This window comes from Rhinatrema bivittatum, chromosome 14 (assembly GCF_901001135.1).
Source record: "Rhinatrema bivittatum chromosome 14, aRhiBiv1.1, whole genome shotgun sequence".
In the NCBI taxonomy this organism is placed as follows: domain Eukaryota; kingdom Metazoa; phylum Chordata; class Amphibia; order Gymnophiona; family Rhinatrematidae; genus Rhinatrema; species Rhinatrema bivittatum.
In genome coordinates, this window is record NC_042628.1 from 76,396,960 (window position 1) to 76,423,759 (window position 26,800).

At 46.4% G+C, this 26,800-nt stretch overlaps 1 protein-coding gene across 4 annotated transcripts in view; it reads right to left on the minus strand.

Annotated features, from left to right (window-relative positions):
• APLP1 (amyloid beta precursor like protein 1) overlaps positions 1-26,800 on the minus strand; it is a 141,633-nt gene that overhangs the window by 63,041 nt on the left and 51,792 nt on the right. For all 4 annotated transcript variants that reach the window (XM_029576079.1, XM_029576080.1, XM_029576077.1 and 1 more), the window contains exons 2-8: positions 21,122-21,295; positions 20,757-20,886; positions 20,553-20,665; positions 19,237-19,415; positions 18,415-18,662; positions 14,837-14,967; positions 13,704-13,778 (exon numbers count right to left, since the gene is read on the minus strand). In XM_029576079.1, the coding sequence (XP_029431939.1) occupies positions 13,704-13,778; positions 14,837-14,967; positions 18,415-18,662; positions 19,237-19,415; positions 20,553-20,665; positions 20,757-20,886; positions 21,122-21,295 (1,050 nt within the window). The remainder of the gene's footprint in view (positions 1-13,703; positions 13,779-14,836; positions 14,968-18,414; positions 18,663-19,236; positions 19,416-20,552; positions 20,666-20,756; positions 20,887-21,121; positions 21,296-26,800) is intronic.

A 26,800-nucleotide genomic window follows, 5' to 3' on the forward strand; every position in this document is an offset into this window, starting at 1 on the left:
CGTCATGCCGTTCGGTCTCTGCAACGCTCCAGCGGTATTCCAGAACCTAATGAATGAGGTCCTCCGCGATCTTCTATACACCTCAGTCATCGTCTACCTGGACGACGTATTAATCTATTCCCGGAACCTTGAAGAACATCGGCAACACGTACGCCAAGTTTTGCTTAGACTAAGAGAGAACCAATTATACGCTAAACTGGAGAAATGCCAGTTCGAGGAGGAGTCGTTGCCCTTCCTGGGTTACATCGTCTCCTCCACCGGCTTCCGTATGGACCCCGATAAGGTCGCTGCCATCCGGAAGTGGCCACAGCCTGTGGGAGTAAAGGCGCTCCAGCGGTTCCTAGGGTTCGCTAACTTTTATCGCCACTTCATCCCACGTTATTCCTCCTTGGTGGCGCCCTTAACTGCTCTCACGCGCAAGGGTGCAGATGCACGAAGTTGGCCACCACCTGCCGTACAGGCCTTCCAGGATCTTAAAGAAGCCTTCCTCCAGGACACCTGCCTCCGACACCCGGATCCCCTACTTCCGTTCATTGTGGAGGTGGATGCCTCCAATGTAGCCGTGGGGGCCGTCCTGTCCCAGGTCTCCAAGGACGGGAAAACCCGGCCATGCTCCTACTTCTCCCGGAAGTTTTCGCCTGCCGAGAGGAACTACGGCATCGGGGATAAGGAGCTACTGGCCGTCAAGCTGGCCTTTGAAGCATGGCGCCAGTGGCTGGAGGGGGCCCAACATCCAATCGTGGTTTATACGGACCACAAGAACCTTGAATACTTGTCCCATGCACAGAGGCTCAATCCTCGGCAAGCACGCTGGTCCCTCTACTTTAGCAGGTTTGATTTTGTTCTTCGATATCGGCCAGCAGCCAAGAATACTAGGGCAGACGCCCTTTCACGTGTCTCTGAGGTTGAGGACGGCCCCGACCCTCCTCAATACATTTTGGATCCGGCCAAGATCCAACTGACAGCCACCGAAGTAGCACCAGCAGGGAGGGTGGTAGTTCCAGTGCGTGCTCGAAGACGGGTCCTAGCCTGGGCACACGATTCATTGACGGCAGGACACCCCGGGGTCGCCCGGACTCTCCAATTACTAACGGAGTTCTATTGGTGGCCACGGGTGAAGGAGGATGTTCGCCTCTACGTTCAGTCCTGTCCCACATGTGCGCAGCAAAAACCTCTGCCAGGTCGCCCCTGGGGGCTCCTTCAGCCACTCCCTGTACCCGCGGAGCCATGGACCCACATCTCCACGGACTTCATTGTCGAGTTGCCCCCGTCTCAAGGGAAAACGGTGGTATGGGTCACGATTGACCGCTTTTCGAAAATGGCTCATTTTGTGCCCCTTGCCAAGTTACCCACGGCCCCAGAGTTGGCTGAACTTTTCGTCCACCACGTCTTCCACCTGCACGGCTTGCCTCAGCATATCGCCTCGGACCGTGGCCCCCAGTTCACGGCAAAATACTGGCGGGCGCTCTGCAGAAAGTTTGGGATCCAACTAGACCTGACCACGGCGTTCCACCCCCAAGGCAATGGGCAGGTGGAACGCACGAATCGAACCCTGAAAGCGTTTCTCCGCGCCTTCGTCAGGGAGCAGCAGGACAACTGGGTGGCTCTTCTTCCGTGGGCTGAGTTCTGTTACAATCGTCATCGACACTCCGCCATGCTACAGTCCCCCTTCCAGCTGGTTTATGGAAAGGTTCCCAGACCTCCACTACCGTTGCCTGTGTCCACCTCTTCACCAGCGGCTCAACTGACGGCCAACCAGATTCACCAGCTTTGGCACACCACTCAGGAGAAACTCCACCGCACCGCCGCCCGGTTTAAGGCTTACGCGGACAAGTCTCGCCGACCAGCTCCAGTATTTTTGCCCGGATCGAGGGTTTGGCTCAGTACTAAAAATATCCAGCTCCGGATCCCTTCCATGAGGCTGGCCCCTCGCTACATCGGACCCTTCCGGGTAGCCGAGCGTGTTGGCGCGGTCTCCTACCGCTTACGTCTACCATCTACCCTTCGGATACACGACGTCTTCCATGTTTCTCTCCTCAAACCGGTGGTCCTCTCTCGCTTTCACCCTTTGCCTCCGGAGCCTTCCAAGGTTGCTTCGGATCCTGGGACCACGTACACGGTGAAAGAGGTCTTGGACGTCCGCTTCCGTCGGCGTCGCTGGGAGTACCTTCTCTCTTGGGAGGGTTATGGCCCTGAGGAGAATTCGTGGGAGCCCTCATCCCACATCCTGGATAAGGACCTCCTTCGCCAGTTCCATGCCCGGTACCCGGATAAGCCCCGGCCCCCCGGAAGGGGGCGTAGGAGGGGGGGTACTGTTGCGATCCCGGGTCGGTCCCGGGATCGCCGCCTACCTGGTCACGGCGCCGGCACCGCCCCGTGTTCCCCAGGCCTCCGGGGATCCCCGCTGCCGCAGCCCCAACGTCGGGCAGCTTCCCCCGGGCCTGCAGGACCCTATGCGGCCTCGTGGCTGCCTCGCCGGAGCAGCCGGCGTCCTTCGGCGTCTGGCCCCGCCCCCTAGACGCGCGCGTCTGAGGCCAAGATTTAAAGGAGCCAGCGCGGGAAACCTCGGGGACGCCCCTTGATGACATCAGACGCTGCAGGGTACTTAAGCCCTGCAGCTGGACCAGAACAACGCCTTGCAACGAGGTTCCCAGGTTCTCCTGACTCTAGTTGCTGCTCCTGAGTTCCCTGCTCTTCCTGATCCTTGATCCTGGTTCGGCTGACGGTGTTTCCTGGCTCTTGACCTTTGGATTGGCTTACGACGTTTCCCTGGCTTCTGACCCCGGTTCGGCTCACGGTGATCCTCTGGCTTCTGACCTCGGACCGGCTTACATTGACGCTTCGGCTCCTGACCTCGGACTGGCTTACGGTGATCCCTTGGTTCCTGACTCTGGACTGGCGAGCGACGATCCTTCGGCATTTGACCTTGGACTTCTTCCGACTTGGCCCTCGCGGGCCCGCCTAAGTCCCAGCGGCCGGGTCCCTACAGGCTCCTCCTGGGGGGACTTCGGCTTCCAGGGTGAATCTCCTAAGTCCCAGCGGCCGAACTCCTACGAGCTCCTCTCGGGGGAGGATCAGCTTCCAGGGCGAAGATCCTCTTACTACTGGACCAGCTCCGCCGTCTCCACCTTCCTCGCCAAAGCCCTTGGTCGCATAGGGCTTCCAGAGTTCCTCCTTCAACCAGTTCCGAGCCTGTCTTTGCCGCCTCCCGGTCGGGGCCACTGCTGCCACCATCTACAGCAACTTCTCCTTTGGTTCCGATCGGCCCAAGGGTCCATGAATCCAACATTAGCAGGCAAGGGACCACAGTTTTTCCCAGAGGTACTGGGAAAATGGCAGACAGAATGACCTTAGCAGGATCTATTATATGCCGAGGGGTATCAGGAACATCCTCGGCAATGAACAACCTGGAGACGGCTTCGGCTCGAGTATTCTTGTTGGCTGGGTGATAACACAGTATGAAATTGAATTGAGTAAAGAAGAGGGACAAGCAGGCCTGGTGATGGTTTAAATGCTGGGTGTGATGTAGATTCTCGAGATTTTTATGATCCGTGTATATGGTAATCTGTTGTTGTGTGCCTTCTAGCCAGAGTCGCCATTCCTTGAAGGCCAGCTTGATGGCCAACAATTCTTTATCCCTGATGCTGAAGTTATGTTCTGCCGGCGAGAAGCATCAGGAGAAAAAAGAACAGGGGTGCAGAGTATGAGTAAGGGAGTATTGACTCAGTACTGTTCCTACTCCAACATCGGAGGCATCGACCTCAACCACAAATGGGCACTTAGGATCTGAATGGTAGAGACAAGGTTCCTTCAAGAAGGCAGACTTGAGGTCCTGAAAGGCAGTCATAGCTTTGGGAGACCACTGGGAGGGGTTGGCCCCCTTGAGAGTCATGGTCATGAGTGGTGCAGTCAACGTAGAATAATGGTGGATAAAAGAGTGATAGTAATTGGCAAAGCCAAGGAATCTCTGGAGAGCCTTGAGGCCTGTGGGTTGAGGCCAATCAAGGATGCTCTTTCATTTTTGAGGATCCATTCAAAACCCCTGACTGGCCACCACGTAGCCCAGGAAAGGAATGGACTCTTGTTCGAAGGAGCATTTTTCAAGCTTAGCGAAAAGTTGGTTATCTCGCAGCTGCTGGAGGACACGAGAGACATCCTGGTGGTGGCTAGGCAGATCTTGAGAGAAGATGAGAATATCGTCGAGGTATACAACCACACACTGGTAAAGCATATCTCTGAAAACCTCATTCATCAGGTTTTGAAATACCGCGGGCACGTTGCAAAGCCCGAACGGCATCACAAGGTATTCAAAGTGACCATCACGTGTGTTAAAGGCGGTCTTCCACTCGTCGGCCTCATGGATCCGGACCAAATTATAGACTCCACGAAGGTCTTAGATCCTTGAAGCTTGTCGAAAAGCTCCGAGATTCCGAGATGAGTGGCAGTGGTAGTCGATGTAGGATGGAGGGAGCCATCTTTTTTCCCTATGAAGAAAAACCCTGCTCCTGCAGGGGACTTGGCGGGCCAGATGAACCCTTTGGCCAAGTTCTCATGAATGATTTCTGACATGGTTTGGGTCTCAGTCTGCGAGAGAGGGTAGATCCTACCCCAAGGAGGCTCCATGTTGGGCAGTAAATTTATCGCGCAGTCAAAGGAGCGATGAGGAGGTAACGTGTCCACAGCCTTCTTTTAGAACACATCGGAGAAGGATGCATATTGTGGTGGAAGGCCTGGTAAAGAGGGAGCTGTAGTCAGACAAGGCAGTGGAGAGACAAGTTCCAAACAGTTCTCATGGCAAGCTGGGCCCCAACGAGAGAGCTGTAGGGTAGCCCAATCAAACTGTGGAGCCAGGGCAATCCCAATTCAACGGGATGGATGGCCTTGACCATATGGAATGAGATGGTTTCCACTAAAGTCCCGGTGCGTAGCTGGATGGGAGCCATGGTGTGGGTAACCTCACCAGGAAGAGGTTCCCCGAGAATAGACGAGAGTAGTAAGGGCACCGGAGAGCAGATGGTGGGAATACGTAGGTGTTTGGTGAGTTGCTTTAATAGGAAATTCCCACCAGCCCTGGAGTCAATTCTGAAGTTTTAGAAATTCTCTTAGATAAACAATTGTGGATACGATTAGATCACAATTCTCCTTTAAACAAAAGATTAATTATTGGTATAGCTAATGATAAACTTTCCAGTTAAATTATGATCCTCTTTTGGATCAAATAAATAAAGACTTGCAGAAATGGGATAGATATGACCTATCATGGTTTGGTAGTCTGGTCTCCATTAAAATGAATATGCTTCCTTGCTTACTCTATCTTTTTCAGACTATGCCCATCTCGATCCCTAATAAGATTCTTAAATTATGGTGAAAGCAATTTTTCAAAATTTTATCTGGAAATGGAGATTACCTAGGCTGGCTTGGGCTATTATGTATCTTTCTAGAGCTAGAAGGGGATTGGTTGTATCTAATCCTCTTCTATATAATCTATATAATCTATGTAATCTAGTTATAGTTATGTATTGCTCACCCCTTGTTTTATGTAAACCGACATGATACGAACTCCGTGAATGCCGGTATAGAAAAAAACACAAATAAATAAATAATCTACGATGGTACTATGCTGCCTCTCAGTTAAGTTGTGTTTCATTTCATTCACTTAAATTGAATATGGGATTTGTAACCCATTGTAACATGAATTGCTCACCGTTAGAATTTTTTAATCATCGGGTTGGTTGGATTAAAGTTCTTGGCAATACTGTATCTTTAATTTTTTCAAGTATTTTTAAATTGTTTCAATTTTTCAGTTTTTTTACCACTGTTCATTCAATGTATATGACTGCAAAGTATATCCACGAAAGAAAAAAATGAGAAACCACTTATCATATTGCAGCGGCACCTAACTCCTGTGCCGTATTCGTGACGCCCGACTGAATAAAGCGGCTTACAACTTAAAACTGCTTCAATAACGCCCGACACAGCTTGTGTTTCGTTGAAGAGACTTCATCAGGGGCTCGGGCTTCAAATTATACTATAAGATGAAAAAATGCAATTAGGTAGCGATAATCTTATACTTTAAAGAAAGTTTCTTTGATCACATATGTGTTTCTCTACGAGTGGAACGCCTTCCGGCGTCTTGGCATTTTTCAAAAATGGAGTCGCCGTAAAAACAAACTGTGGGAGGTATTTAAACTGTTTGGCTGACTGAAAAAAGAGCCAATGAAGGCCCCTGAAATGATTTAGCAGCAACCAATGGATGAAACATAGCCCTTTAAATTAGCGACATCCATTCAATGGTGTCATTCATTCCTGTAGGGTGTTCTGTTGCTAATTTATAGATCCAACGTTGCTCTTTATAATTTAATAAAGAGCGTATGTCACCACCGCGTGAGGATGGTGAAATATGATCGATCACTATCAAACATAAATCTGAAAATTCATGCCCAAATGTTAAACAATGTTGTACAATCAGGGCCTCCATATTTCTTGTATGTAGACGGCTCCGATGTTCCCTTAGCCGAATTTTAATAGGCCTGGATGTGCGTCCAACATATAATGAAGGACAATTACATTGTATAATGTAAATTACATTCTGTGTGTTACAATCCGAAAAAAAATTTTTTGTGAAAATTTCCTTGGTTATGGGATGTTGCCATGAATTTCCTTCGATAGTGGAGGGGCACATATCACAATGACCACAGGCTATATGTCCAAAATTCTGTACTGTGATTCTCAGAACTGAGGGTATAGCATGAACTACAAAATCTTTAATATTGGAGCCCCTTTGAAAAGATATCATGGGCAATTCAGAAAAAATGGAATGTAACTGGAGAACATGCCAATGTTGTTGCACACTCTTAATTATAGCCGCAGATTGATCTGTATATTGCAAAACAAAAACATCTCGCTGCATTGTTTTCCTAGATTGATATTCCAGTAAAGATTGTGTTGATGAATATTTTGCTCTCTTGTACGCTGTACGTATAGCTGAGTGGATAGCCTCTTTCAAAAAATCTTTTAGCCAAAATATGACTGCTGTTTAAAGTCCTGGTCAGATGAACAAATACGTCTCAGACGAAAGTATTGACTAATGGGTAAGCCCGTTTTAAATGCTTTAGGATGGAAACTATGATATCTAAGTAGATTATTTTTCTCCATTTCTTTCTGGTATAGTGATGTTTTAATTGTTCTGCCCTCTTTAGTAATAGAAATGTCCAAAAAAGAAATTGAGGAAAAAAACTATAATTGAATGTAAATTTTAAATCAATATCAATTGAATTCAACCATGAAAAACATTTTTGTAATTGATTTTCACTCGATTCCCAAAAAAACATCAAATCAATATAACGGAGCCGTCTACATCCTACACACATCCTCAATGATTACCTCCTGGACTCCAACCCAGACATCTGTGCAATCACAGAAACTTGGTTAAAAGACTCGGACATTGCCTTAACCAACCAATTACCTATCCAGTTTTACGACATTTTCACCTTCCATAGACACAAAAAAAGAGGGGGCGGACTTCTTCTAGCCTCCAAGAAAGAACTCAGACTGACCTCTCAAACCATCAAAACTGAGTCCAAATTGGAACTAGGATTAGTCAAGTCAAAACTGCTACAAATTTTGTTAGTCTATGCCCCTCCAGGAGTTCTAGAAACCGACCCTTCACCCCTCATAGAATCAATAGCGAAACATATTAACTTAGACCTACCAACAATGATTATGGGTGATTTCAACCTCCATACAGACGCTATACCTCGATCTGCGAACTGCGAAGCCTTCCTCACCTCCCTTACGGCAATGGGATTCTCTCAGACTATCAATAGCCCAACTCACAAAGCTGGTCACATCCTGGATTTAATATTCATTAACTCTAAATTCACGTGCACAGTAGATCCCACATGTACCCCAATTCCTTGGTCAGATCATTTCTTGATAGAATCTTCCTTCTCCACATACAAACAGACACACTCCTCTCCGCACCTCTCCACCATTCAATTCAGGAAATCATGTCCATCTGATATACTTAGCGAGCAGCTCTCCAAGGAATTCTCCAACCTTGACCTATCTAATTCCGACTCAGCCCTATCTTCCTGGCAAAAGATTACTGAAGTAGTCGCAAACAAATGGTGCCCAATAACCTACAAAACAACCAACCCAAAAAAAAGGGAAACCAACCCTGGTTCAGCACCGAACTAAAACAGATGAAACAGAACTTACGTCAGAAAGAAAATAGATGGCGAAAACCCCCCAACTCAACTACCCTTTCAGCATACAAGGGATTCTTACATCGCTATAGGACCTGCATATTACAAAAAAAAAAGGAATACTACGCCAACAAAATACATCACTACCAGTACGACGCCCGGGCCCTATTTGCCTACGTAACACAAATAACTAAATCAACCCCGCCACCTATGCCAGACGAAGAAGCTCTATCCAAGGCTAATGAGCTCGCATCATTTTTTCAACTGAAGATTCTAAATACTCTCGCCCTCCTTCCTCCAAATACAACACCTCTCAAATCAGACGAGAAATTCAATACCTTTTTTAAACCCAAGTTTGACAGCTTCAAATTAATCTCCACCAAAAAGATTGAATCCCTTCTAAAAAGAAAGAAACCATCTAGTCATCCGGCTGATTATATCCCATCGAGACTCCTGCTTCTCATCCCAAACACGATCTCAGGTCCTCTAACAAATATTATCAACAGCCTTCTAACTCAAGGAAACTACCCAGACAGCCTAAAAACCGCTTCTCTTAAGCCCCTCCTCAAGAAACACAATCTAGACCCTAATGTTCTATCCAACTTTAGACCCATCTCCAATCTACCTTTCGTTGCCAAACTCACAGAGAAACTGGTAAACACCCAGCTTTCAGAATATCTAGAGGACAATAAGATCTTATACCCATCGCAATACGGTTTCCGGAAATCACGCAACACGGAGACCCTCCTCATTTCACTTACAGACCATATTATAATGGGGTTAGATAAAGGACATTCCTTCTTATTAGTTCTGTTAGACATTTCGGCGGCATTTGACACCGTCAACCACACCATCCTACTGGATCGCCTAGAGGATATCGGCATCTCCGGATCAGCCCACAACTGGTTCAAGTCCTTCCTCAGCAATAGGACGTTCAAAGTCAAAATCAATAACAAGGAGTCACCTCTAACAAAATTTTCCCTTGGCGTACCACAAGGATCATCCTTATCTCCAACCCTCTTTAATATATACCTCCTCCCCCTCTGCCAACTGCTTACAGACCACAACCTAATTCACTATCTGTATGCAGACGACGTACAGATACTAATCCCTATAACAGAATCCCTCTCAAAAGCTCTCACCTATTGGAATAACTGCCTTTTATCCATTACTAATCTACTCAACAGCTTAAACTTGGTCCTCAATGCCTCAAAGACAGAGCTTCTCCTCATCTCTTCAAATGAAAACAATCTTCCTCCACCTTCACCACACAATGCTCACATCACCTGTATGCACGTTAGAGACCTTGGGGCAATAATAGACAATCGACTAAACCTTAAAAAAATGGTAAACACAACTACCAAAGACAGCTTCTTCAGACTTCAGGTTTTGAAACGACTTAGACCACTCTTATTTTTCCAAGATTTCAGGACAGTCCTCCAGGCACTACTGTTCACCAAAATAGATTACTGCAGTGCCCTCCTCCTAGGCCTCCCCAAATCTACCACTAAACCACTGCAGATGTTACAAAATGCGGCAGCGAGACTGCTGACCAACACCAGCCGCAGTGAACACATCTCCCCCATCCTCAGAAACCTACATTGGTTACCAGTAAATTTCAGAATCATGTACAAATCCATTACCCTAATACACAAAACCATCCATCAGCAACTACAACTCGACCTGGAAATCCCATTCAACCTCCACTCCTCTAACAGACCAACGAGAGATAATCACAAAGGCACTCTGAAATTTCCCCCTACGAAAGCCTCACGCCTCTCTATGACCAAAGACAGAGCTTTCTCAATAGCAGGCCCTTCTATCTGGAATAACATCCCAGCAAATCTCAGATTGGAACCCTGCCTCTTAACCTTTAGAAAAAGACTAAAGACGTGGCTCTTTCACCAAGCCTTCCCAGATCCACCAGATATTCACTAGTTTGAGCTTCCCTTCTTACAAGGTCTTGGACACACTTCCTCCTGAACAATGGACATTGGCATTCCAGGTTAAAGAATAAGCTCTAACTCGTTAAACTATTCGTATTGTTATATTTACTCTACCTGCCTCTATCTTCCTTCCAGCTTGTTTAAGCCTCCAAGTTCTTCCATCCCTTGTTGGATTGTAACTTTGACTTATTCCTTTTTTCCTTTGTTTATCTATTGTTACCAAAATTGGCACCTCAGTTTACCCTTGTTAAAATGTAAACCAATCCGATATGGTTATCTACTATGAGGGTCGGTATAAAAAAACTGTTAAATAAATAAATAAATAAATAAATAAATACATACATACAAGAAATATGGAGGCCCCGATTGTACAACATTGTTTAACATTTGGACATGAGTTTTCAGATTTATGTTGGACAGTGATCGATCATATTTCACCATCCTCATGAGGTGGTGACATACGCTCTTTATTAAATTATAAAGAGCAACGTTGGATCTATAAATTAGCAACAGAACACCCTACAGGAATGAATGACACCATTGAATGGATTTCGCTAATTTAAAGGGCTATGTTTCATCCATTGGTTGCTGCTAAATCGTTTCAGGGGCCTTCATTGGCTCTTTTTTCAGTCAGCCAAACAGTTTAAATACCTCCCACAGTTTGTTTTTACGGCGACTCCATTTTTGAAAAATGCCAAGACGCCGGAAGGCGTTCCACTCGTAGAGAAACACATATGTGATCAAAGAAACTTTCTTTAAAGTATAAGATTATCGCTACCTAATTGCATTTTTTCATCTTATAGTATAATTTGAAGCCCGAGCCCCTGATGAAGTCTCTTCAACGAAACACAAGCTGTGTCGGGCGTTATTGAAGCAGTTTTAAGTTGTAAGCCGCTTTATTCAGTCGGGCGTCACGGATACGGCACAGGAGTTAGGTGCCGCTGCAATATGATAAGTGGTTTCTCATTTTTTTCTTTTGTGGATATACTTTGCAGTCATATACATTGAATGAACAGTGGTAAAAAAACTGAAAAATTGAAACAATTTAAAAAATATTTGAAAAAATTAGATACAGTATTGCCAAGAACTTTAATCCAACCAACCCGATGATTAAAAAATTCTAACGGTGAGCGATTCACGTTACAATGGGTTACAAATCCCATATTCAATTTAAGTGAATGAAATGAAACACAATATAGTGTGATCATTCTGCTCCCGAATGAGAGTTGTTTATATGAAACATATTTTGGCATAATTGATAACGTGGTTTATTATTCATTTATTGACATATTAGTACCATCGTTGACATCCAGTTTTTAAAAAATTATAGCCTCTCAGTTAAGAGCAGTTGTTGAATGGCATAGAAAAGGAGATAAAAAACAACAAGTTGATATTGAACAACATTTCCTGGAATCTATGCCGTTAGAAGCAATCTTATGGCAGCCTAAGTATACCTGGTGACCTATTAATGATATGTCTCCTTGTACTAAGAATTCTTTGCATGTGTGGAAGTTTTGGAAAGAGAGAATTGTGGGCAGCCAGGATTCTTTTTTCTGAACTGCTTTGTTTCACAACAGATTTCACTCCTGGCAATTCCTCTGGGATGTCCATTAGGTAGACTCAGAGAGGAGTATATAGGATGGAACATCTTCGGGAAGGTGTCGCCATTAACCCATTTGAACATCTGACTAGAAATCATGGCTTCACGGACCAAGATGTATTTGCTCATTTGCAAATTAAACATTTTATCCAGCTAAGGAATGCTTTTGCTGATCTCTGCAAGGGCAAATCCCGTTTTGAATCGTTTTGTGATAAAGCTGAGAGGAGTAAAGGAGTGCTATCTAAAATGTATTCCTTGGTAAACCAGGATCTTCTGTATAAGCTCGTATAAAGGCTTAGGAAGCAGACTTAGGAGAGGTAATACCTGAGGATGAGTTAGGTTGATTCTTGTAAAAGGTCTATCTCCACCTCAACGGTTGAGGACGGTTACAAAATTTTACTGCGATGGCTCTTAACTCCATCTAAGCTACATCACATGGATCCCTGGATGCCAGATAATTGTTGGAGGGATTGTGGGAATAAGAGAACCTTCTTTCACATGTGGTGGGAATGCTGTGGGATAACATTTTTGGGCTAATTGCAAACATCACAGGAGTTACAGTACCTAAAGACCCAAAAGTGGCTTTATTGGGACTACCTCTTCCTCATTTACCCTTGCACTTCCAATTGCTTAGCCATCAAGTTTGTAGAGCTGCTCGTTGTGAAATTGCCTATAACTGGAGACAAAAGCAGCCCCCTATATTGGACAAAGTATTAGCCTGGCTGAATAGAGTTCAATATTTGCATAAATTGATGGCATTACATCATAAATCTTTGAGAAAATCTGGCAACTGTACGAAGTATGGAAAAGGATAACTGTGGCCTCCTCATCGTGATTTCACTTTCTAATATGGAGTTTTTGAGGCCAGGAGAAGATGCGTTGATTGAGTCCTTGTAGACATCAATTGAGAAACTCTTTCCTCCACATCCTCGGCTCTTTAGCAGCAAGGGTGGATAGGAATGTCTCGAAACTACATTCAGGCTGTGTTACGTTTTCGTATGGACATGGCTATTTCATGCTTTTATATAGAATAAAAGTCTAGACGGCAAACAAAAAAAAATTATGTGGGCAGGTTCGAACAATCAAATTACGTGCAGAATTCCCCTCTTCGCCCTCCCTGGGACCACCCCTTTAATCTGCGGGGAAATGGATGAGGGAACAATGTGCACTCTTCTACCCACTGATAGGATGAGCAATAGCCAAAGCTCCCACGTTCCGCTTTTACTCAAGGAAAGGGCTTTGAATATTCTCCTCATTGCTCTGGGCTACGTAGACCACCTGCACGAGATGGGAGCTTCTAGGGTTCTGCAATAATAAGTAGCCCCCCCTTTGGCATTGAGGTCTGCAAGGGACAGCTTCCTCCTTACCTAGTGAGAGACCCCTTCTCATTTCTGCCCCTCTAACTCGCTCATCTTTCTTTCCTTCCTACCCTTTCCTGTTCTACTCCTCACTTCTCTTTGCCTCTTCCTTCTTGCCAGAGGATCCACTCTCTGCAGCACTCTGCCATGCCACAGCCTATGTTTTGTAGCCAGGGATCTCGAGATTTGAACCTAGAGTCAGGACAGCCACGGGGCTCAATGGCGCCTCAGGTGGTCAGGGGCCCCTCTGATGATGCAGCTGGCTGTTTGGGTCGGACCGTGCTGGAACTTATTTCCGCTGCTGCCATTACAGCAGGGAAGCTCCGGCACGGCAGAAGGAAGTTGCAGTGCTAGGCTGGGGTTAGGATCCAGCAGCTGCCATCTCGCCCGCGTCTTCTGACAGCCCTGCCTGTAGCCTTCTGACTGACTTCCAACCAGGGCCTCTAGTACTGAGCTCAAGGAGCAGCTCTTTGTGCTGAGATCGTAGGAGAATCCTATCTGATTTAGCCAGGTTGCTCCTATCCATCCCCTTCCTTATTCTGCCTCTCCCTCTGCTCCTCTCCCCTCTGCTTCCACTCACTTTCCCTCTTACCTCATTGAGTGCCTGGCGGTCTGATTTGGGAAGGTTCTTTGCTTGGTTGTCTGCTTCTGCCCATTCTTTCATCACCTGGGCAAGAGAGGGAAGAAAGAAGGGACATCAGAGATGTGACCCTGATTCAGAGAGATGGACAGACAAACAAAGATAAAGAGGAGAACAGAGGAGAAAACTTTGATATGCCAGTTCCATGTCTCTGTCCTTCGCTCACCGGGTGGCCTTGAGCGAGTCACTTAACCTTCCTGTCCTCCAACTGGCCCTAGATCACCCTGTACAGCAATCTGCCCACTCACAAACCTACATAAAGATTGTTCTCCTCATAATGCAGACTCTCAGTCCCCAACAGTGAACATGGTCGTGATCATGAGCATCAGACTTCCACCTTTCCCCAGCACGGTTCCTCGTCCGCACTGCCTCTGTCCTAGGTAGACCCACAGGGGGGCAGTCAATCTCTCACCTGCACTATCCCAGTCCAAGGGAAAAAGATAAAGACAAGAAGCGAGCTATGCAAATATGGGAAGTAGGTTCCACAGGGAGAACAGATGTTGTGTAGAAGGTTAATGCGGCCCTGGGGGAAGCATCAAACCTGCAGTAATTATAGACTCAGGATCTGCATTTTCAGGACTACATACACACCTCCTAATCACCCTCTCAGTCTGTGGGAGGGAGCATGGGCAGCTAGAAGAACTCTTATTGGTCACAGTCTGTGGAACAGAGAACAGGCAAAGGAGAGATGGGAGAGGAAACGAAAAAAAAAAACGAGAGAGGAGAGATATGGATGAAGATAAAGAGGAAGGAAATATGGAAACATGAAGGATGTCAGAAGGAAAGGACCACCTGATGTACCCAGCCTTTTGTACCTTCTTACTCTGCTGTCAAAGGTCTCTCTGTGGTCTTCTCCTTCCCTCAGCCATTAAGCTCTCTTTATCTTTGTCCCCTGCAGGCTTGAATTCTCTCATCGTTTTGGCTCCTGTAACCTTTGCTGGAAGTCTGTTTTGGTTTCCACCACCCTCAGTACAAAAAACTGTTTTCTCACCTTCCTTTGGAGCGTCACATGGCGGCCCTTTGGCCTTTAGTGTCTCAGACTATGGAAATTGCTATTCTCTGGCATTCATGAGAGCCTCTCTCACCTCGTTAATTTGCTTCATTCTCCTCTCCTCAAGGTCCATGTTGGCGCGCAGGTAGTTGGCATGCTCGCTCCCATCTCCAGGCATCTCGAAGTAGACATCCACACCATCTGTTGGCCGAGGAGTTGGTGTCACTACAATGGTACAGAAGTGCTTTATCATCTAGTGCCACCACATGGGGTAGAAGACATCTGGCAACAGGTCACTAATGGGATAATTCATATTAGCCCAAGGCCACAGAGTGTATATATTCAGCACCTTCTAAGCCACACGCACTACACTTCCCAGTGTAGATGACCTGTTGCTGAGATGATGCTAGGGTACGTGGCTAGGCCTTAATTACCCAGCCTCGTGACATCATAGGGAGGCGCCGGCAGCCCTGATTTCTGCTGCAGACCCCTTAAGTGGAGGTAAGGCGCATGCACCTAGAAGCAAACCACGGAGGAGGAAGGAAGAAGAGGCAATGGCAGCGTCTTGCCACGATGAGCTCGCCAGGCATCTCCCTAGCAGTGAAGGGGTGAGTTCTGAGGGTAGCTCCCATGACCAGCAAATATAACAGTAACCCCCTTAAGCCCCCTCTTGAGGGTTCTATATCTTGGTTTCTGGGGAAAGTGGCAATGAAATTCCCATATTAATAAGAGGGTTTGAAGGTTGGCTGCTGGCTCCCAGGAGTTTCCCTCTGGACTATAGTTTTTCCATGCTATGAGATATTCCAGTTTATTGTGTCTTCTCTGAGAGTTCAGGATTTTCCTGTATTTTGTAGTGCGAGTCTTCTTCTGAAGAGACCTCCACAGGTTTGGGAGACTGTCAGGAAGACCAAGAGAGGGAACCAAAGAGTAAAATAATAAAAGGTATATCCCACAAAAAATGATCTTATACTTATTTATTTAGAAACTTTTTATATACCGGTATTAGTGGGGACATCATACCGGTTCACATATTAACTGAAAGCTTGGAAAATACATTTCAACAGGGAGAGTGTAAAACTGGGTGGGGGGTTAACCAGAAGGCAGTAGGAAGAATAGAAAAACAAGAAATCATAACAAGAGAATAACAATTTACAAAGTGATTATCTCCTTAATATAAGGAGATACCTTGGAAACTACACAAATTCACGATTAAAGAGTTGCAAGTGACCTTCATATAGCACTTAACAGGCACGAAAACTTTCGAACTCCTGGTAAATAAGTGTGCTACAATACAATCATTGGTCACTGAATGGATTCCCACTCTTATTATCGTGAGCCAACAGTAATACATTTTCATATATTTTTTTCTTATGCAAGTAAAAACTGTAAATAAATGAACTTATCTTTTGCGTGCTGGATTTAAAGATAAAGGCAGTAAATTGTGAGTGCTGGTGCACATAGACCATCACGGTCTTCCTCTGTGCAGCCCTTAAGTCTGACCTGACATTGCAATGTTTCGGAAAGATATTCTTCTTTAGGAGTAATTGTTATATTTGCGTTTTCATATTGAACTGCCTGGTTTGTGGTCGCATATCAGAATTTTCACCAGCTATCAGGTTGAACAAGGATAATAAGAGTCCAGCTAGAAGAGACTAGGACCTTCCTGGACTGCTATTCTGTTCTCCTGTTTTCAGCAGAATCCTTCTGTGATGTTCCCTGAGCATGTTTCCTCAGAGATTAAGGTTGAATACATAGCTTCCTTTGGGTCTAGTTGGGTATCTGGTTTTCCATGTTTGGGGATTTAGTGTTGTTGGTCCCCTGGAAGTTCCTATGGGTTGAGGATATAGGATTGTTTTACTTGTTACAAGAAGACTGGCAGACTGTTGTCAGCACAGGACCTTTTATACGGTTACATCAACAAATCTGTTCTCTGTCTCCATCTGCTGGTTGGAAAGCCTAACTCATGCTGGGACTGGTCTGGCCAGTTTTAAAGCAAGAAAATTAGCACGTAAGATTACATTTTCCTTTCTGCCCCTTTATGAGAGAAAGGGTCAAAATGTACTGGGATATGGGGTTGAGTTAGATTTTTATTTACTTTTGAACTGTTTATTAATTTTATTTTTTATTTAATATTTGCTACATTGTTATGATGTTTTGAATTGTTTTATATTGTATAATTATTATGTTTGTGAGCTGCTTTGAGTTTCTTCCAAAAAAGGTGGCATCTACTGTAAATCTAAAAATAGAATACCTCATAATGACATCACAGACCTCAGTGTCTAACAGTGACCCACAGTGACATCACAGACCTTTGAAATCTGCAGTGATATCAGACCTTAGTAACCCATAGTGACATCACCCACCGCATTAACCAACATAAATTTACATTCTTTTGACATATTTGTTGTAACTTTCTTTTCTAATATTGGGTAACTGTGCCCTGATCTCCAGTCTGTAGCATCTGTCTGCTGCTGGTAAACTGTCCTTTAAATACAGCTGAAGGTGGGCACTAAGGGGACAATTTTGAAAATGCCTGGGCAGTTTGTAGGTCCTACAAGCTGCTTTACAGCAGGTGCAAAGTGTGTGCGGAGATTTAAAAGTGAAACCTTGTGATGGGGTGGGGCACTGAGTGGAGGAGTAGCCCAGTGGCTAGAACAGTAGGCTTCGAACCTCAGAGTCCAGGGTTCAAATCCCACCGCCACTCCTTCACTCTCAAATACAAACTTAGATTGTAAGTCTTCTCGGGATAGGGCAATACCTAAAGTACCTGAATGTAATCCACTTTAAAATGCCAACACGCAGAATATAAATAAAAGAAATACATTTTGAAAGATTCATGTGGCTCTCTGGGCATTGGCGATCAGCTGGCCAGGGCCGTGGAGCTTTGTCTGGGGGCTGGCGTCCTTTGTAAGACTCCTCGAGTACAGAACTGAGGTGGGGATGTGTGGGGAGGAAAGGGTTAGTCTGGGGTGTTCTCTGAGCCGGGTGCCTGCTGCGGATGGGACAGGGACAAACCTCCTATTGTGAGCAGGAGATAAACACTGCTGGGCTGAGCTCAGTGCAGCTCCATGCAGTGCCAGGCCCTCGGAGGCACGTGTGCTGCTGCTGCTGCTGGCACACAATCCCTTCCCTCAGCCATGCCAGGTCAGGCTCTGATTGATGGCAGCTCGGACGCTAGGCGAGGTCAGACCTGGCCAGAACACAGAGTGATGGTGGCTCAGTAGGCGTTGCACTTCCTTTTCCTCCAGCATGAGATTCAGCACAGCCATTAATGACCAAATGGTAAAGAACCACCTATCAGGCTCTCGTAAAAGGATTGGACCAGGGCTTTCCAGATTTTTTTTTTGGGGTACCCCACATTCAGCCAGGTTTATTTAAAAAAAATTGTATGTCCCACTTCCTCCAAAACAGCACCATATGAACTCTGGCACCCCCTTTGAGGTCTAATTAACAGGATGGCAAGTATTCTTTGAATAGCTTTCTCCTTTTTGGTTTTCTGTCTCTAGCCTCATGTATTATGAAAATATTTATAAATAAATAAATAAGAATGAGATAACTGTGCATAAACTGGGTCCAATGTATGGACATTTATCCCCTGCAACTTCACTGTGGCTATCCTGAGAGCTGGCTCTGGGCTCTCCACACTTCCTTAATCCTGCATCATTGGCTCACCTTTGACCTCTTCCTCAGTGGTCTGCGTGGTGGTGGTTATGGTGGTCTGAGTGATGCTGTCCTCATAGTAGCTGTGCTCCACAAAGTAGTCGTCCAGCGTGGCCGGAAACACGTCCGTGTCATCCGCGAAGTCCGCAGCGCTGTCCTCCTGCCGCTCCAGTTTCTCATCTTCATCCTCTTCCTCCTCCTCCTCGCCATCCTCCACCTCCTCCTCCACCACAGAAACCCGACTGGTCGTCATCTTCTCACTACTCGCCAGAAGCAGAGAGAATTTGCTGACACAGGGTATGCAGAAGGACCAGGATTCCCCCACCAGCAGCTTCGACCCCTCTTCCAGCTCCAGCACCACCGACTCCTCGCTCGCTCCCTCTCTTCTATTACAAGACTCCACCCGCCCCTACATTCTTCCTGTATAGAAGTTCCGCTTCCACTCCTCCTTAGAGTTTCCAGCTCACCCCACTCAACCTGAGAGAAGCTGATCAAGTCCTGGCTTTCTCCCATTGCGGTGAAGCAAATCCTGGACCATCTCAAGTCTCGTTGGGTTGACATGCCTGCTCTTCCAGCAACATCCCTCATCTCTAGGGCTCCGTTCCTACCTAGAACCCTCACACCTTTCTTGGTTTATTCCCATACAGAACGCCCCTGTCCTTACCTTTGCTTGCTCTCTCCCCCTCATCTCTGTTTCTCTTCCTGCCTCAGCTTTGGATTGATCTCTTCCTCTTTCCCCTACCTCTCTTTGGTCTCTTCCTGTACAAAAATCACCAATTCTCTCAACTGCACAGGTCTCCTCCTCTTTCTGTATAAAACTCCCCCGTTCCTCACCTTTTCTCAGCCTCTTCCTTCCTTGCAGTGATTTTCTGCATGGCAGGTGTCACGTCCTCTGTCATTCCGGACGGGGCATGGGACGGGCAGCACACGTACTCCACCCCGCGGAAGTGCTCTGCCCTGCACGGTAGTAACATCCCATAGCTGTGCAGTTCCAGCAGCTCCGTGCCACAGGCCTGAGGAGCAAGACAGCAAACAAGAGTCCTTTAGGCCGAGTTCTACTCCATAGGAAGAGATTTCAGTCCCGTTTGCCCCTTGTGTATACCGAGAGCCATCCATCTGCCCTTTTCCTCCAAACCAATGTCCTTTCCTAGCTCTGATACGTAAGATTTTGCCAGTGTGTATACCCAGCCCTGTCACACCTCCATACCCTCTCCATGCCAGTGTGTATACCCAGCCCTGTCACACCTCCATACCCTCTCCATGCCAATGTGTATACCCAGCCCTGTCACACCTCCATACCCTCTCCATGCCAGTGTGTATACCCAGCACTGTCACACCTCCATACCCTGTCCATGCCAGTGTGTATACCCAGCCCTGTCACACCTCCATACCCTCTCCGTGCCAGTGTGTATACCCAGCCCTGTCACACCTCCATACCCTCTCCATGCCAATGTGTATACCCAGCCCTGTCACACCTCCATACCCTCTCCGTGCCAGGGTGTATACCCAGCCCTGTCACACCTCCATACCCTGTCCGTGCCAGTGTGTATACCCAGCACTGTCACACCTCCATACCCTGTCCATGCCAGTGTGTATACCCAGCCCTGTCACACCTCCATACCCTCTCCGTGCCAGTGTGTATACCCAGCACTGTCACACCTCCATACCCTGTCCGTGCCAGTGTGTATACCCAGCCCTGTCACACCTCCATACCCTGTCCGTGCCAGTGTGTATACCCAGCCCTGTCACACCTCCATACCCTGCCCGTGCCAGTGTGTATACCCAGCCCTGTCACACCCCCATACCCTGCCCGTGCCAGTGTGTATACCCAGCACTGTCACACCCCCATACCCTGTCCGTGCCAGTGTGTATACCCAGCACTGTCACACCCCCATACCCTGTCCGTGCCAGTGTGTATACCCAGCCCTGTCACACCTCCATACCCTGCCCGTGCCAGTGTGTATACCCAGCACTGTCACACCCCCATACCCTGCCCGTGCCAGTGTGTATACCCAGCACTGTCACACCCCCATACCCTGTCCGTGCCAGTGTATACCCAGCACTGTCACACCTCCATACCCTGTCCATGCCAGTGTGTATACCCAGCATTGCGTCATACCTCTTTCTGCCCCACTGGGTTACCCTCTTACCTCCTTGGCCACTCTATGCCAGTACATGTAACTTTCACACAAGTCCATCTTTTCCTGATGAAGGAATTTGCACTTATCTGGAACTAGCAGAGCTTCGCTTACAAACTCACCAACTGCAGAAGAGAAGGAGAACAGTTTCCTGTTTATTCTTCTTCCTTCATCTTTGCCTAATAGTTATCGCTTATCTCAGGCAAACCCACTTACCCAGACACCTGAATGGTACCACAATGTGCCGATGACCTTTGCACTTTGACCTGCCTTTTTTGCACCAGTTATCAATGGTTACTGTCTGAGTAGACTCTACCACGTTGGTTATCTGGAGCTCAGGATAAACCTAGGGAAAAATTGGTGGAATTGTTATAAAGAAGGAAGTCATCATATCTAGAGGTGTCCCCTGTACTTCTTGAAGGAGGTGGGGGGAGAGGGGAGCACTGCTTTGACCCCTGCCCTTTCCCCCATTACCTCTTAGGAGTAGTTGAGAGGAGAGGCAGTGCTGTGACCTCTGCTTTTCCCGTTAAGGAATAGTAGTTAGTGCTATGACCCCCGATTTTCCTCTTTCTCCACGTTACCTCTTGGCAATAGTTGATTATTTCTTCCTTGGTCCCGAAGCAACTCTGGGTCCCGAAGACGTCAGGCTCCCACTTGCCCGTCTGGATATTCATATGCATGTTGAGTTTCCCGCAGAACATGGCAACCTGTGGCTCCACTGCCGGGGATCCCATTCCTGCTCCAACTGCCAGGGCCTGCAGGGACATGACAAGACCAGGAAAGAAGAAAGGGACAATATTTATCACTTCTGAGGTGCCATCGGAGCACCCACAAGTTTATGACTCATATGGCCACAGCAGCCCAGAGGGCTCATGCTCTTCAGCTGGAGTGGAGAGATGTTAAATGGGTTGCTGAAGGTAGAGCTACCAACTCACTCCATCTCAGAAGGACAGGCAGAGTCTGTCCTGAGTTTACTTCATTGCTTAACTGTCCATAAGAACATAAGAAAATGCCATACTGGGTCAGACCAAGGGTCCCTCAAGCCCAGCATCCTGTTTCCAACAGTGGCCAATCCAGGCCATAAGAACCTGGCAAGTACCCAAAAACTAAGTCTATTCCATGTAACCATTGCTAATGGCAGTGGCAATTCTCTAAGTGAACTTAATAGCAGGTAATGGACTTCTCCTCCAAGAACTTATCCAATCCTTTTTTAAACCCAGCTATACTAACTGCACTAACCACATCCTCTGGCAACAAATTCCAGAGTTTAATTGTGCGTTGAGTAAAAAAGAACTTTCTCCAATTAGTTTTAAATGTGCCCCATGCTAACTTCATGGAGTGCCCCCTAGTCTTTCTACTATCTGAAAGAGTAAATAACCGATTCACATCTACCCGTTCTAGACCTCTCATGGCTTCTTAGATTTCACAAGTGATCTGGTGTCTTTTGCCTACACTTATTTGGCCCACCCTGATTTGGCTATGAAGCATACTGTGCAAACTAACAAACTATATCTAAATACCTCCAAGTTTTCCAAGCACAGGTGGTGAGCTTCTTTCAACAGAGAGGAGGTTCTAGAATGAGGGTGAAAGGGGGAAGACTCAGGAGTAACCTTAGGAAATATTTATTTACAGAGAGGGTGACGGAAACATGGAACTGCCTCCCAGAGGAGACAGTCGAGACAAAAACAAGATCTGAATTCAAGAAGGCATGGGATAAACACAGAGGGTCTCTGCCATACATGGTTGGCAGATTATTGCTCAACTTCAAAAGGTTTGACCATATCACCACAATTTTATCTAGTTTATACTGGCTCCCAGTAGAAAGCTGAATGAAATGTAAGATTTTGTTTCTCATTTTTAAGTATCTTCATAGGGAAGAGCCAGAATATCTGGCACGACAGCTGTCATATTATATACCCTAAGAGACAACTGCTCCATCTCAACAAGGTTTTCTAAATACACCTTCATTTCATGTTGTACATTTAACTAATATGAGACATATGGCATTTAGCTATTTTGGGGGTTGACCCTTTGGAATTCACTTCCAGAGGAACTTTGTGATAAGTTGAAATTTTGTGAATTTTAGGAGCGGCACCAAGATGGTGAAATGGATTACGGATTGACTGACTGACAGATGCCAGCGAGAAGTGGTAAATGGAACCTATTCTGAGGAAAGAAAAGTGATGAGGGGAGTTCCTCGAGGATCTGTTCGGAGACCGATTCTGTTTAATATCTTTGTGAGCGATATTGCGCAGCAATTAGAAGGTAAAATTTGTCTTTTTGCAGATGACACTAAGACCTGCAACAGAATGGACACACCTGAAAGAGCACAGAGAATGAGAAGTCACCTACGAAAGCTCGAGAAGTGGTCAAAGGTTTGGCAGTTGGGATTCAATGCCAAGAAGTGCAGAGTCATGCATTTGGGGCTTGGCAAGCTGAAGGAGCCATATTTGTTGGGAGGTGAAAGAGTGACGTGCACGTTCTGGGAGGGAGACCTTGGGGTGACCGTGTCTGATGATCTTAAGGTGGCAAAGCAATGTGATAAGGTGGTGGCTAAGGCCAGAGGGATGCTGGGCTGCTTAGAGAGAGGCATAACCAGCAGGAAAAAGGAGGCGATAATGTCCCTGTACAGATCCATGGTGAGGCCTCACCTGGAGTACTGCGTTCAGTTCTGGAGACCTCATCTCAAAAAGGACAGGGTCAGAACAGAAGCGGTCCAGAGAAAGGCAACCAAAATGGTGTGGGGTCTGCACGGAAAGCCATACGAGATGAGACTGAAGGATCTTACTAGTATATCCTGTGAGAGAGGAGAGATATGATTTACAGACCTTCATATACCTGAAAGGAATTAATGATGCGCAAAAGTCAAATCTTTTCCGATTGAAAGGAAGCTGTAAAACTATAGGTCAGGGTATGAAACTCCAAGGAAGAAGACTCGAGAACAATGTCAGGAAATATTTCTTCACAGAAAGGATGCGGGATGCATGGAATGCCCCTCCCGATCGCTGGATCACTTTTTAGCCAGCTCAGGCTAGGGTGGAGGTGTTCTGGGGCAGAGTCAGCCATCCAGCTAAGAGCCCGATTCATCAAGGCATTTTCCCATAGACACACTGAATGGGAGAAACGCCTTAGTCAATCAGCTGGATGAATGTCTATGTTCAGCGTTATCCGGCTAAAATAGTCAGATTAGTCTAGAACAGCTGGAGATTAGTCCTAAAGTTAGCAGGATAAACTTACCTGACTAGTTTTGACATAGCCCGTTATATTCAGCGACATGGGCGTGCCCCTGAATATCCCAGCAAAGTGAGCCAGCGGCTAAATATGGAGCGCCTGGTCCTTTAAGGAAGTGTCTGGGATAACCCCTGCTCAGCTGTTTGGTTTTCCTGACAGAGAATGTGTCCATGAGTTGTTTGTTTTTTTTTGTTAGAAAGTGGCAGGATTTTTATATTTTTATTTGGTGTAAGTGTAGGATTTTATCTCTATGTATGTTTTTATGCTCTGTGATTTGTCCACCGAATGTATTCGTTGCATGCCCAGACATGTTGGGTGATGTGTAATAAATGGGTGAAATGTAGAAAACTACGTCCACAGCTGGACTGGGAGGAGGAAATAAAAGCAGGATTGACTCAGCTGCGGTCCCTGCTGACATGGAAGCCCCATGGGTACCAGCAGCTGAAGGTCGGAGGCAGGCACCAGCGGGAAGGGGGCAGCTTCACCCTCCTGCCCTCCCTCTCCAGCACCTGTGCATCTGGCAACAGTCTGTACCCCTCCCCCTCCCTCCTCCATCGCTGTTTTTGCTCTCTCTCTCTCTCTCTCGCTGGCAGCCGAGGAGAGGCATTTCCATGGCGACCGCTCCCGGTAGAGCTGCCTTATCTTCCCTGTTGCCATGGATACCGTCTCCCAGAAGGATTCTATGTATTTCTTCCTCCGCCGGGTTTCTTGCTCTCGTTCGTGTTTGGGTTTCAGCTTCTGGAACGTGTGTGCAAACATCTACACGGATGCGATAGCTCGTCCCTAACCCTTTGCGCCCCGGGTAGGGTTGCCAAGCGGCTCCAGGTTGATCCAGTCCCGCTTTTACTCACCTGGTACTTACAGTCTTGCTTTTCCTAGGGACTGAAACAGGAAAACCAGAATGGGTTCCAGGCATGCGATGGGGATAAAACCAGGACTGGATCAACCTGTCGCCAGTCGGCAACCCTAGTCCTGGGGCCTTCACCACGCATGTTAAGTAATTTCTGAAACAGAACTAAGAGCGCTATCTGAAAGCATCGCCTGCGACCAATGGGAGCGCAGCACTGCAGGGTCACGTGACCTGCCGAGCAGGGAGGCTGTGGCATAACTGAGGCCTGCTTCCTGCCCCCTTCCAATCCAGGCCACTGGCAAGGAAAACCCTAGGACTGGAACTAAATCACAGGATGGCTTGGGGGTGAAAGGAAATTGGACTCAAACAGAAACCAACAAGAGCCCTGCCCTTTGCGGTCTGAGTATGGGAAACTGATAACTGTGGGAGCTTGCCGGGCAGACTGGATGGGCCGTTAGGTCCTTTTCTGCCGTCACTTCTATGTTTCTGTGAGTTAGGCTGAAGCAATGAGACAACGGCGAGCACAAGCGATGCACTCCCAGCGGATTGGGCCTGGAAGTCTTCACCTGCCATCGGAGTCTGGGATTCTCATTTGAAAGGATGTCTAGAAATCAGCTTCATTCCCAGAGGCGGCCCTGCCAGCAGCAGGCAGCTGCATGGACATGGATAAGGAAATGGAAGGGACACTTGCGTATAAACCTATATTGCTTTCAGAATAAAATCTACCCTCCCAAAAAGCAGGTGCTGTATCCACAGCAAGGCTCAAAGGGAAAATACAGGCCTCCTTTCTTTATGAAAATGGATGCAAAATCCACAGGCATAAAATTCCCATGTGAAGTTCTTACTAACTGGACTGGCTTGAGTTCCCTGTTACAGACGTTTTCAGGTATAGAAGATTTTGTTTAGAGGCAGGTGGTAGACTAGATGATATCAAGGTCCCTTGCAGCCATTTCCGTGACTCTGGATGCTTACTTGTGGTCTCTTCCAGTCCTGTATTTCTCTCTCTGGGAGATGGACTCTAGGACACATTTCAACTCTCACTTGCAGGTTACAATCTGTGACACTGAATTTTCTTTGAAAAGAGCCATATGATGCAACATCCGTGCTATACTGAAGGTGAATGCTTCTGGAAGCTTGGATGTGGGATGTTCAGTGTGCGGGTCAAGCCTGCTTGTAGCGGGCTGGGGTTGCCAGGGATCCTACTTTAGGAAGTATGAATGGTGTCTTTAAGAACAGTTAACACAGGCTTCAGATACAGTTAGGTTGAAGAGGTTCAGAGGTCCATCATATCTAACCTTCTAACCACCCAAACGCTCTCTCTATGCCGTACTCCAGCAGCAATAAAAACCCAAATCTGGTAATCAGCATTTATCGCTGACATCTAACTACAACCCCCCAAGTATCTTTATCTTCCAAAATATGCCCAGTTTTCTTTGGAGGTTAGATAGATATTTATTTATTTATTTATTTAACAGTTTTTTATACCGACCTTCATAGTAAATAACCATATCGGATCGGTTTACAGTTTAACAAAGGGAAAACTAGAGTAATAATTCAAGTAAACGAAAGATAACAATAGGTAGGAATAAGTCAAAGTTACAATCAACAGGGGGAGAGAACTTGGAAGCTTGCAACAAGCTGGAAAGAAGAAAGGCCGGTAAAGTATTGTTACCATAGAGTGTACAAGTTAAAAAACTTAAAAACGGTGCTTTAACCTGAAAGTCTCAGAGTCCATTTTATACGAGAAGACATAGTGCCAGACCGGGTAGGAATGAATGCCAACTAGTAATTGACTGGTGCCTAGATATAATTGTCTCTGTTAGCAAAATATTCCATAATTCCACCGAACATCTGAAGAAGGCGTTTGACAAAGTCCCGCTTGAGAGGCTTCTAAAAAAAGTAAAAAGTCATGGGATAGGTGGCGATGTCCTTTCATGGATTACAAACTGGCTAAAAGACAGGAAACAGAGAGTAGGATTACATTTTCTCAGTGGAAAAGGGTAAACAGTGGAGTGCCTCAGGGATCTGTACTTGGACTGGTGCTTTTCAATATATATATAAATGATCTGGAAAGGAATAAGACGAGTGAGGTTATCAAATTTGCAGATGATACAAAATTATTCAGAGTAGTTAAATCACAAGCAGACTGTGATACATTACAGGAGGACCTTGCAAGTGG